The sequence below is a fragment of the Monodelphis domestica genome, chromosome 4, assembly GCF_027887165.1.
Source record: "Monodelphis domestica isolate mMonDom1 chromosome 4, mMonDom1.pri, whole genome shotgun sequence".
In the NCBI taxonomy this organism is placed as follows: Eukaryota; Metazoa; Chordata; class Mammalia; order Didelphimorphia; family Didelphidae; genus Monodelphis; species Monodelphis domestica.
In genome coordinates, this window is record NC_077230.1 from 150,983,551 (window position 1) to 150,996,516 (window position 12,966).

The window sequence follows — 12,966 nt, forward strand, 5'->3', positions numbered from 1 at the left end:
TGATAATGGATTATTTTTAATATGATAAAAATACTACTCTTCCCACCCCCACCCCCCATTAACTTTCCTTCTAATGACATCACAGGAGTTTACTTTAATTAACTTGGGTAAATAAAAACAGCTGTCACCCTATAGTTTTCTTGTAGATGCAAAATCTGAGAAAAATTTGGAAGTTTTTAAAAATTAAAAATGTTTTTCAACTTCAAAAAAATTCCAGATGTAGAGCATACTTAAGTCTATATTAATTTTTGCATTTAACATGATACACATTAAGATAAAATAAAGGGTTGGTAATAGACAACTTCTATGGAACTTTCCAGCTGTATGTCCTATGGTCCTATCATTTTATTAAATGACAAAAATTATTTTTGTTAACATTGTCAGACATTTGATATTTCGATCAAGTCAATTAAAATAAAACTTAATCTATTAGAGATTAAGCAATTTAGTTGCAGATTTGTTTTATTCCTGTGCCAAGTCAGAATGAGAAGTCCTACTCAGTGAAATGTTACTTTGCTAGATGGTAGGATCACTTCAGGAATCCTTAAGAAAAGAAACCACTGACCCAATTTAAAATCTTGTAAGATGCTAGTTTGTGCCACCTAATGAGCAAGCACATTGCAGGGGAGCTGTCCTCAAAGTATATGTGGGTGCTGGTGCTGAAAATGAATGCATTTGCTGCTAAGAGATGATCAAAAAAGATGATTTGGCTTTTCTTCACATAAACATTAACCAATAAAAGAAATTTGATCCAGATGCACATTTTAGGAATGCTGACTACAGTGTTCATTTTTGCTTGGCAAATAGAAACCTTTCTTCCTGTTCTTTTATGGAATTTAACTGCCTTGGGGAAAATTCATTGTCCCTTATTTTTAGTTTCATGAGATCTACTATCTTCCTGAAGCAGTCACACTTTGCTTTCTTTCTACCTCACAATTTTCTAGGATTGACACACTTTTCTTTCCTTCATTGACTTCCTTCTCTTTATTACTTATATAAAGTGTGAACTTTGAGACTGGATCTGTGATAGGGGGAAACCCATTATATTATAGATGAGATGGAATCCTCCTTTGTAGTCTATTGCATCTAGTCAATAAAACTTTCCATAATATTATCCAAAGGAAGTGTCATTTGTGGTTATTGTCTAGATCCAGACCAAGTAAGTATTTCCCTATGTAGCTTTTCTTTTTAAAATTTATTACAGTTATTTATTACAAATTACATGTAATAACAAATTTCCACATAACCTAATTTATATGATCCAAATTGTTTTCCTCTCTTCTTTCTCCCCCCTTCCCATAGCTAGCAAGCAATTCTGATGTAGCTTTTCAAAAGAAATAGGGACTTGATCTCTGATCCCATTAGTAAAGAAACATTTAAATCAGGAATCTCCCTCTATCAATACAGTTTAACCCATTCTATAACTCAGTCTTAGAGAGAGTTACCTAGAACACTGAAATGTTAATTGGCTTGCCCAGAGTCACAGGCAGAATGTGTTCAATGACACAGAATGAGTCAAAGGTGGAATCTGAACCTAGGTATTCCTGATTAGCTCTCTATCCAGTAGATTACACTGTCCCTCAGTTCTTCCAAAACCAGAATTAAATACCTGAATGAGTTCTGTCAGTAGTAAGACATTCATAGTCATTTAAAATGAACCTCCTACTTACCAATTCAAGACAAGAAAGGAAATGTAACCAAAGCATTTTATTTTTTGACTCCATTATTATTCTGTTAATGTTTAGTACTGACAAGATAGATTCTGTAACTGTTCATTTTCTAATTTCTGTCTTTTTTTTTCAATATGCAGTTGTAATGAATTCTTAGTCAGTTTCCTGTTTGGCAGTTAATAACAGGTTATAGAAAATTGCTATATTACTTCTTTGGCACTTGACAAATGGTACCTACCATTTGATTGAAGTTCAGGGAATATATTTAGACTTCCTTTCTTCCCTCCCAACTCTTTTACAAAGTAAATGCTGAAAAAAGATTGGGCATCCTGACAGGGACATTTTTTTCTTCCTATATATGATATTTAATAAGTTAGCATTTTTTTGCCTTGCCCTGTTCCTCAAACCAGGATTTTGTTATTGTCAAGATGATTCATCTTGGTGATTATAACAAAATTTTGTTTTAGATGAACCATAAATTGCATTTCTGTTTTTTTCCCAAAACATTAAGTGGAAAGTCAAAGTCCTATTTGTTTACCCCTTGCCTCATTTGACTGTTATTAAGTTGACAAATAAATGAAGCCAGTAAGAATATGGAATGAGGTTAAAGTAAAATTTATAGCTGAGACAATTAATGTCTTATAGTAGATAGAGAGCAACTTCAGAGTCAAGAAGTCCTCGTTTCAAGCCCCAACTCTAACTTATACTAGTTATTTCACTATAGGCAAGTCACTTAAGCTATCTGTGCTCAGTCAACTCTGTAAGATTATACATTGCAAAACAGTTTTTAATTTGCATTTTTTAAAAACCCTTACCTTAAGTCTTGGAGTCAATACTGTATATTGGCTCCAAGGCAGGAAAGTGGTAAGAGCTAGGCAATGGGGGTCAAGTGACTTGCCCAGGGTCACACAGCTAGGAAGTGTCTGAGGTCAGATTTGAACCTAGGACCTCCAGTCTCTAGGCCTGACTCTCAATCCACCGAGGTACCCAGCTGCCACCTTAATTTGCATTCTTAGAGAAAGTTTCTTCTGGAAGAGTTCCTTATACTCGTGGAATCTCAAATGTAGCCTAGAATCTGTGCTTGAGATGAATAATTTCAGTTGCACAAAACACAAGAAACATAAACCTTTTGTAGATCTTGAATTAGGTTGACTCTCGACAGAACTATGGAATAAGTAGTTTCTTTTTTCTTTTAAACCTTTACTTTCTCTCTTAGAATCAATGCTAAACATTGGTTCCAAGGCATAAGAGCACTAAGGGCTAGGCAATTGGGGTTAGATTTGACCCCAGAGCTTCCCTTCTCCAGGCCTGACTCTCTATCTACTGAACCACCTAGCTATCCCAATCTTCATGAATTTTCAAAAGAAATATTTTGTGTATTTAAAATATGAACAAAAGTGACTCATGCGTGATCTTTTAAGTTGGCTCCTATGGTAGATTAGAAGACAAATTAGAAAATTGGATTCTGTGATTCACTCTCTGTATTTTCTTATCTTCTAATATGTGTTTCTCCTATTCTCTCTCCTCCCTCCTTCTTTTCTCATTTTAGCAAGGCAAACCCTATGTCTTTGACAGAGTATTACCACCCAACACAAGCCAAGAACAGGTTTACAATGCTTGTGCTAAGCAAATCGTTAAAGGTAAGTCTGGCTTCTTTATTTTCTTAGGTTCAGAAGTGTTGAGAGCACTTAGTTACTTTTCAGTCTACATTCAACCAGCAATGGATGTGCCTTGACTTTAAGCAAAGGCTTTGCTAACTGAGAAATGCTGAATTTTAGCCCTGGCTCTGACAGTTACTTATGGTGGCTAATGTCAGGCTAGTTTCTTAATATCTCTGTGACTCATTTGAAAATGAATTTATTACTTTTGTTGGTGACCTCTTGATAGAGTGACAGAAGGGCATATGTGACACTATTACATATAAGCCTCGAATTTTAGAGCTAGAACATTTAAAGTTTAACAAAGATTCACCTAGCTCCTTTTACAGGTGAGTAAACTTGGGGTCCTCCTAGGTAAAATGATCATAAACTCAGTAAGTGGCAGAATTAACATCTCTTAAATCTCTATTCAGTGTTCTTTTTGTCTTACAACTCATAAATGAACAAATATTTTAATAAGTACTTAAGTACTATGTGCCAGGCATTGTGGTAAGCACTGGGGAGACAAAGACATACCTGAAACAGTACCTGCCTTCAAGGAGCTTACATTTTAATGAGGAAAATATAAAGATATATGCAAGATACTTATGGAGGAGAAGTGGTGGGTAACCTTAGAGGGGAAAACAGTAGTAGCTGGGGCAACTGGGAAAGGCTTCTTGCAGAAGGTGGAATTTGAGCTAAATCTTGAAAGAAGCTAGACATTCTAAAAGGTAAAAGAGAGCAAAAGAACATTCTAGTCATGGTTCCTTATGGTTAAAGTCCTCATGAAAAAATACCCTACATGCCATCCCAACTATTGTTTTTCCTGGCTTCTTTAAGAGAAAGAATAAAGTTTGTAGCTCTTGTTACCAAATATTATTCCTGAAAGTACATTTTCAATTACTTTATTTGACTCTGGGTCTTATTTTTAAAAGTGTCATTCAGAACTCTTTAAGTATAATGGAAATGGTATAGCTGGGGCTTTTTCCTAGAAGTTAATTATCTTATATTTTCTTACTGATTGTGAGGTTGTTGGACTGTCTTCTGGCTGTTCTCATGCTAGTTACTCCATTTCTGGACTTAGAACATTTCCACTGACTTTCCCATTCTGGAACATTCTTCCTCATCCCCTGACTCCTTGCTTCCCTGAATTCCTTTAAGAGCCAGCTAGAGATCTTATTTCAAGAAGCTTTTTTCCTCCTCCTTAACTTTAGTGCCTCCCCCTTTCAATTGACTTCTAATTTATCCTCTCTATAGCTCCTGTATTTATCTTGTATGTACATTGTTGTTTATGTGTTGCATCCCCCATTAGCCTATGAGTTTCTTAAGGGTAGACTGTCTTTGTATCCCTAGCACTTAGCACCATGCCTGGAACATAATAGAGGACTTGTAAATGCTAGCTGACTGATTGGCTCTTGGAACTCCTCAGCATGGTCTCCCTAGTGCTCTCATCTTTCCCATTTAGCCCTATCTCCACATTTGCCTGGCAAAGTCAATGACCCCCAGCCTTGCATTCACAATTTGGAAATATGTCCTTTTCTTTGGGCCTGCCCTTGAGTACGATGAGTTTGTGGCAGAATAATCAGCAGGGAGATGCAGTCGTTTAAAAATTATTCTACCTGTCATCCCAGATCAGGGAAAAGACTAAAGCTTCTCTTGGCAGACTCCACAGGCTATACAGAGGAGCAGCCTTGGGGCCATCTCCTGTTCCTTTTGCTTTTCATTATCATTTTCCCCCGTTCAGATCTTCCATTTTAACATATATTAGAACATGGTGGAAATTGCTACTTCAAATTCATGGGGGCCAGTGCCTCTATGAACAGTTTTGGTAGGTTCCCACCCCTGATTCCCCAATGCTAGATTCAGTTCTTTAAAAAAAACAAGACATTTATAGCTTTAAGTACATTGAAATTCATGAAAATCAACAGCAGGTATTTTTCTGAACAGGGTGCTTCAGCTCTTTGGTAGCTGTGCAGATAACTAGATTTAATCCTGTAATGGGCCATGATTCTTTCTAATTCATATTGTAATAGCTAAGTGGTTTTTGCTCTGCTAGCCATTATTGTGATGGTCTGAGTGGTGTGATTATTGTGGAAAATTACAGAGAAAATGATGAGTGAATCTAGGTTTACTCTGAATAAAGTAGCATGAATCTGTGTCATGCATTTTCTTTGGTCTCCTTGTCTCTATTTTAGGTGTTCTTAAACTGAGATATTTGGGTAGATTTCAGGGGATCCAAGAAGGTGGATGGGAAAAATTATATCTTTTATTTTAATTAATCTCTAGCTAGAATTTAGCACCCCTGTTAATAAAACTTTCATAGTAATTCTATGAATAATGTTCAAATATACTATTTTTATATATAATTATAATTGTATATATTGAAATAGATTTGATAAGTACTTTTGTGACATTACTATAACTATATTATATATAAGTGCGTATTATATAAAACACATAAAATATTTTGAAAAAGGGTCCATAGGCTTCAGAAGAAAAGCAATAGAAGAGAAAATTCCAAGGTTGCTCAGCTGGACAGCCTATGGAGTCTACCAGAGAAGTTTTATGCTTGTTTATTTTGTTAGAGCCTTGTGGACACAGAAAAAGTATTTGTTTTCCTCTCTAGTAGTGATCCTTTCTACTCTTAATGGACACACATGCGCACATGCACACCTCTTTGTTCTTCAATCGTCCTTGTTTCACTTGTTAATATCATTTCTTGTTTTATTAAAAGTGAGTGATCATAGATGAAATAGGGTTTTCTTTTTTTCATGTTTCCTTTTTATTCTTCCTCGGTCATCATCATTACATTTATATAGGTTTAAGGTTTGCAAAGCACTTTACATATATTACTTCATCTTATGTTCACAAAAACATTGTAAGGTAGGTGCTATAATTAATCCTCATTTTAAATGCATAATTATCTCCACTTAGTCTATGAGGGAAGTGAAGCTCAGAGAGCTTAGGTGATTTGCCCAAGGTCGTACAGCTGGATTTATCTCAGGCAGGATCCATTAACTTTTTTTTTTTTAACTTCTGTGGTAGCTATTACAGTAATTTAAACATTTCCTTTGTCCTTTAGGAGCTGACATTTTGAATTGGGTTGGATGGTCTCCATTGGAAAGCCCTCCAAATTACATTTACAAAAAAAAGCAAAAACAATAATAAAAAATTACATACCTTCCATTCATTGAAGATATTTAGGACCCCTTTGTTTGCTTGATCCCTTCAGATACCATTGGATGTGATCCTCGTCATAACCACAGGCCTAATAACCTTGAAATAATAAAATATTTTCCTTTGTCAAGAGAAAGAAGTACTAAGGGTAATCTTTTAAGGCATAAAAATATTATCCATTAGTTTGCCTCTTTACTAGCACCAAATGCTGCTTTACCTTGCTACCAGAGGGAAATTTCCTACCCAGTGATGCATCTTTATGAAAGATTCTTATATTCTTTTTATTTTTCCCATTAAGGCAGTGAGAGGATGTGACTATATATTTAAGCATAAGGAATACAGCTTTAAATCCAAGGAAATTTCTCTTCTCTTCTCTCCCCCCCTTTCTCTTTTTCCCTCCTTCTGTTCCCTCTCCCACCTCTCCCTCCCTCCTTCAGGGAATTAAACACCATGGTTACAAAATGGTGTTATTGAAATATTGTAAATATAAAAACCAACATAGGTTGATCACTTAGGCATTTGTCTTTCCTAACCATTAAATATGGAATAAACATGGGTTATAGACAAAGTACCCAAAGGACCATAGGTGATAGTTTCTTATTTACATGTTCTTTTCCCCCAAATCTTCTAGTAATGATTCCCCCCCACTCCTGCATATCCAGCTTGTTTTATCTCCTTATAGAAATAGCTAGGGAGCATTCTCTGTGATATTTAATGGCCACAATCTGAGATGGGAAAAGCTCTAGAAATTCATCTCAAGTCACAGGATTTTTTCCTAAGATGTCTTGATCCTCTATTTTAACAACTTATCTGACATTTTTGGTAACTTGTATAATTAATGAGGGTTTTAATATCTTTTTGTTTTTGAGAAAAAGGTAGAAGTATAGTACTTATATTTCATAGAATTTATCTTTGGAAGGAAATAATGATCAAATCATGTCCCCCTCATTTTATCTATTTAATTTTGGGGGTTACATTTTTCAGTTCTGAGTTGTCTTCCTCCCTCTTTCCTAACATCACATTAGGGAAGACCAACATTTAATATAGATATTATACATTTGGAACCACTCAGTACTTTTTTTCATATTTCAATTCCTTCTTTGGAGGTACATAGAATTTTCCTTCTTAAGTCCTTTATGGTTGATTTAAATGTTAGTTACTCAGAATAGTTCAGTCATTCACATTAACTCTTTGAACAGTATTTGTATTACTCTTTGTTCTAATCATTTCACTCTGTATTATTTCATGCAAGTCTTTCCATATTTTTTCTAACACTAATATGTTCATCATTTCTTAAATAATAGTAATACTCCATCACAATCATATAACACAAGTTATTCAGCCATTCCCCAATTGATGGGCATCTCTTCAGCTCTAGTTCTTTGCTACCACAAAGAACAGTGCCAAAAATATTTTGGAGCATATAAGTTGTTTCTCTTTTTCCCTGATCACCTAAGGAAATAGACTCAAAAGTGGTACTACAGGATCACAGAGTATGCACAATTTTCTAATTCTTTGGACATAATTCCAGATTGCTCTCCACCCCTCATTTTACATATTGGTAAACTGTGCCCTAGAGACTTATCCAAGGTCACACAGAGATTAAGTATCTGAGCTGGGATCTATCTTTCTGTACTCAGATCTTCTGATTCCAAATCTGTCATTCTTTGTATGACAACAGATTTTTGCTCATGCTGTACATTAGTTAGGTAAATACTCCAAAAATGGGAGAGTGGTTGGATGGAATAGAACCAACTTTTAAAATTAAGCATCTTAGAATGGAGACCAGAATTTTTCTCTGAGTATGTAAAAGGTGTTATTGCCATGATATTAGATAATTGCCTAAGTGATGGGTAACTGGTAGGCTGCTTATTCTTGGTGCCATCTAGTTCTAGAACTCTAGGCCTAAAAGTTAAATGAATTTTGATCAGTTCTGCAGTTGGACTAATATGTTAATGGTAACTTAAGTTTTCAGTGTTTCACAATTACATACTTGACATATTTTCTTTGTGGGGTGTTGTTCCTTTGTCCAAATAGACATTTGAGTAAGCACTGGAGAACAAAAGCTCTGGAGGTAGGGAGCTCAGAGTAAAAGTGGAGAAAAGAAAGAAAAATGTTGTTCTAGAATTTCATGATTATATTACTTTGTAAAAAAAAAAAAAGTAATATATTCCTAGTCAGAGGATCGGGGATTCCAAACAGCATACTTATTTTCACCTTGTAGAAAAAAGTCTCTTTTTTCTTAATAGGGCTACTGCTTTGAGCAAATTGTTATCGTTTTAGTTAGACTTTTTAAAAAAATGAAATCCCCATACTTTTTCATTTATTTGATTGTTTTGGCAGAGCCTTTATTTTTTGTTCTCTATCCAGCTCTGGGGTGATCTGAATGAATTTGTTTTGTATACCATTAAGGACTCTAGTCCTGACAGTCCCTTGGCTGCCAAGGACATCCTAGATCTTCATGTCATTAACCATAGTGATTGTTTCACTGTGGAAGCTGATGAGAGAGGAGGCAGATGGTCCCAAGGACAATGCTGGGTGGGCATGATTGTCTTCTTTCCAGGTTTTCAAACACTGTAACATTTTCTTCATAAGAGGGAAGGCATAGAACAAGAACACAGGAACCAAGGTCTTTGTCTCCCTTGTCTTACATTCAAAGCAAAGAATACTTAATTTTATTTTCCTACTCTTCTCCTGGGAGCTATAGATTGCCCTTCCTTTTAAAAACCAGTGGGTTGTTAATGAATATCTTTATATTCATCTGCAATGTTAAAGCTATTTAAGCTTAAAACTGCACAAAGACATTTGGGAAACTTTTTATAAATAAATGTATATATTTCTTTTTCTTAAATTTAAATATTTAGTTTATTCAGCTTAAATGTTGTTATTTGTAGATTTAAATTTAGATCTGATTTAGATTTGTAGCTTTTAATCAATTATTCACCTCTGTTAGGTTTTAAACAGAGTCAGTGTAGTTAGGTTGATATAGAGTTGGTCTTGGAGCCAGGAAGACCCAAGTTCAGGTCTCACTTCTGTATGTACTGGCAAGCCACTTAACCTCTTAGTGCCCTAGATGACCTCCAAGATTTGAAGATTCAGAGAAGTTATTGAAATGCATTGGTAGGAATGTATAGGCAATTTCCTATACCAATGAAACCATAGCTCCAGTCTCTATCCCATATTTCTGTCTATGTTTTTATATGTATTCATAATCAGTTCCCACTATATACCATTCTTCCTGTGAGCCTTCCTGTGTAACAAAAACTATTATGCAAAATCAGCTGATGAAATGAACTACTCTTATTTTTTAACATTCCAGCCCTCTACTCTCTCAAGTCAGTATTTAGAAAGAAAATATGCTTCATTATCTCTTCCCCAGACTGAGATTGGTTATAGTGATTTGAATTCAGCTGCCATTTAGTGTTATTTTCATTTACATTGATGTAGTCATTTTGAATATTGTTTTATTGGTTCTTCTTTCTTTACATAGCATTAATTCATGCAATTCTTCTAATGTTTTGCAAAATTCCTTATATCTATCATTTCTTATTCTGTGGTATCACTCCATTAAATTCATATAACACAGTTTGCTTAAATCATTAAATGCCCACATTTTTAGGGTTGGTTTGTCTTTGTTATTGCAAAGGGTGATGATTTGAATATTGTGTTATATATGTAGGCCTGATTTTTCTTTGTCTTTGGCTTCATTTGGTGAATCTGAGAGTATCTAGAGGAATGGTGTGGCCAATAGTGTAAAATTGCACAAAGGTCAAGGAAGATGCTGAGTGAGAAAAAGGGCCATAAGATTTGACAAAATTGAAGTGACAGTATGAGGAGAGAACAGTGTCAGGTAATACTGATAGGGTGAAAGCCACATTGCAGGAACTGAGGAATGGGTGGTAGGGAAATGATGACAATGAATGCAGTGTGCCTTCTAGAAGAAGGAGGAGAGACATAGGACAATAGTACAAATTGTCAAGGGTCTTGTTTTTGTTGTGTTTTGTTTTGAAATATGAGTATTTTTAAAACTCTTACTTTCTGTGTTAGTCACTCTAAAGAGAGAAGGACAAGGGCTAGGCAAACAGAGTTAAGTAACTTGCTCAGGATCTCACAGTTAGCAAGTATCTAAGGCCAAATTTGAACCCAGGTCCTTCCAACTCTAGGTCTGGCACTCTATTCACTGTGCTACCTGGTTGTCCCACTCAAGTACATTTTAATATATAGGGGAAAGAGCAAGTAAAGAAGAATTTATTAAAAATAAGATAGAGAAGGGGAAGGAAAATAGAGGAATTGATGTGGATAGGGCAAAATTCAAAAGTTAATAAGGAGAGAGTGGGATTGAGAATATAAATGTAAGCAATAACTTTGGCAAGGAAGGTCACTTCAATCTCTGAGTCTAGAGTAAAGGAGGAAATGAATGAAAATGAGTAGAATATTTTAAGTGTAGAGGAGGGGAGATGAAGAAGCTCACAAAAAATTAATGCCTTTATTTTCAATAAAGTAGGAAATAAGCTCCTTTGTTATGAGAGAAAAGAAGATTTAGAAGAAACTGTTGGAGTATATGGTAGGGAGTCAATAGGAGATGAATAAAAAAAATTCTCCATACAAGTTTGAAGGTAGTTGCTCTTTTATGAATGAACTCAGGGAACCCAGTGAGCCAAATTTTGTAATTTTCTCTAGCAGAGGTTCTTTTCTATGTCATGGAATGCTTTGGCAGCCTAGGAAAGTTTATGGATCTCTTTTCTAAATAACATTGTTAAATGCACAAAGTAAAACACATAGGATTACAAAACTTACCATCAGAATCAAGGCAGAGTTGACCAGTGGGATCGTAGATTTATAATTATAAGTGAAACTTAGAGATTATATAGTTCTGCTTTATATGGCTGAGGAAACTTGGGAACAGAGATTTGCCCAACCTCACAGGGAGGATGTGAGTGCCACTTGAATGCAGGTCCCTTAATTCTAAACCTAGAGGGACAGCTAGGTTATCCAGAGATTAGAGTGCCAGGAGCTACCTAGTTTTGGTAAGACCTTGGTTCGAATTTTATCTTGGACATTTCCTAGCTGTGTGACCCTGGGCAAGTCACTTAACTCCTATTTACCTAGTCCTTGATCTTCTGTCTTAGAGTTGTTACTAAAAAGTTCCAAAGCTAAAGTTCTTTTGCTGTAGAAGTCTCCCTAGGAAGAGACTAAATTACGATCAGAAAAAAGAAACCTTGAGAGGTCAGGATCAAAGATACAGGACATTTTCTGATAATAGTCTAAGATTTGGATGCTTCCATATTTGGCAGTCAGAGGTAAAGTAGGGATGGAGATCATAAGATTTAAGAATTGAACTTGGAGACTGGATTGTTCAAAGTATTGTCAGTGTGAATATTTAAATCCTTATTTCCAAATCTGAGGAATGGGCTAGATTAGGAAGGCTATGCTCCAGGTCCTGAAGTCATTGAGGAAGGAAAGAATGTGGGTGACCAAGAAGTCAGTGAACACAAACAAATGCTGGTTGATTGAATGAATGAATGATAGCCATAGAATCTGGATGGGTGAACTTCACAGGGGCAGAGGTGTGATGAGTGATAGTGGTAGAGTATAGGTCTGGAAGTGGTAGTGGAAGGAACATACTGACTCCTCTTCCCATCATAGTCTAGTCAGCTGAGCTAATGGACCCACTGAAGATGTGTTCTTTGTTTGTTTGTCTGTTTTTTCCTACCCTTTATGTAAGAGTAGTTCAAGATGAAGAGATCCCAATGTTGATGGAAATGTTTAATTTTGTAGAAAATGCCACATTCAGAAATTAATTCATCAATCAAGCTGGCACTGTTAATACTAAAATATTATTGTGCTTTCTGTATCAATGTTATTTATGCCCATCTCTAAAATCAGTGTTTGTTTCCTGAAACAACAAAATGGGACTTAAAGTACAGCATGGAAAAAGCCCTTGATTTAAAGTTAGGAGGACATTGATTTGATCTATCTCTTGTGCATACTCTAGGCTTACTTTTCCCATACACATGGGGACTGATTGGTCAGATGTCCAGAGCTCAACTTATTATATTACTTTCCCCCTAAGTTCCAAAGGATCCTGAAAGAGTGGGAGGTAGTGGTGGTTTTCTAGTATTATATCTCACAAGTCCCCACTGGTGTGTTTCCCCCATTGATACCCATTGTTATTAATTATTTAGACAGATTTAGCTTTTAGAAAACTGTTTACTAAAGTATAGTAAGAATAATTGCTACAAAGCATCCCCCCAGAAAGCTTTGCCATACTTTTCCCCCAATACCTTCATAGTCCATAGAAATGTGGGCATGAATGCATATGTGGTCATGTGATAACTCAAAAATCTTGATTGCCAGAAATCCTTTTCTTCCCTCCATCAAGTATTCAGGAAGCTCCCCTTAGTTCTAGTTTTTCTCTTGGTTTCCTTGTAGAATCTTAAAGTTGCTATTCCTCAATAAGTTTAATTTGTTCTTGGTTCACA

General features: G+C 35.5%; 1 protein-coding gene across 5 annotated transcripts in view; it reads left to right on the top strand.

Moving 5' to 3' along the window:
* Positions 1–12,966, top strand: part of KIF5C (kinesin family member 5C) — a 287,301-nt gene that overhangs the window by 157,170 nt on the left and 117,165 nt on the right. For 4 of the 5 annotated variants that reach the window (XM_056793825.1, XM_056793826.1, XM_001365109.4 and 1 more), the window contains one exon: positions 3,220–3,310. The exons of the other annotated variant lie outside the window; for it this stretch is intronic. In XM_056793825.1, the coding sequence (XP_056649803.1) occupies positions 3,220–3,310 (91 nt within the window). The remainder of the gene's footprint in view (positions 1–3,219; positions 3,311–12,966) is intronic. 5 annotated transcript variants of the gene reach the window in all.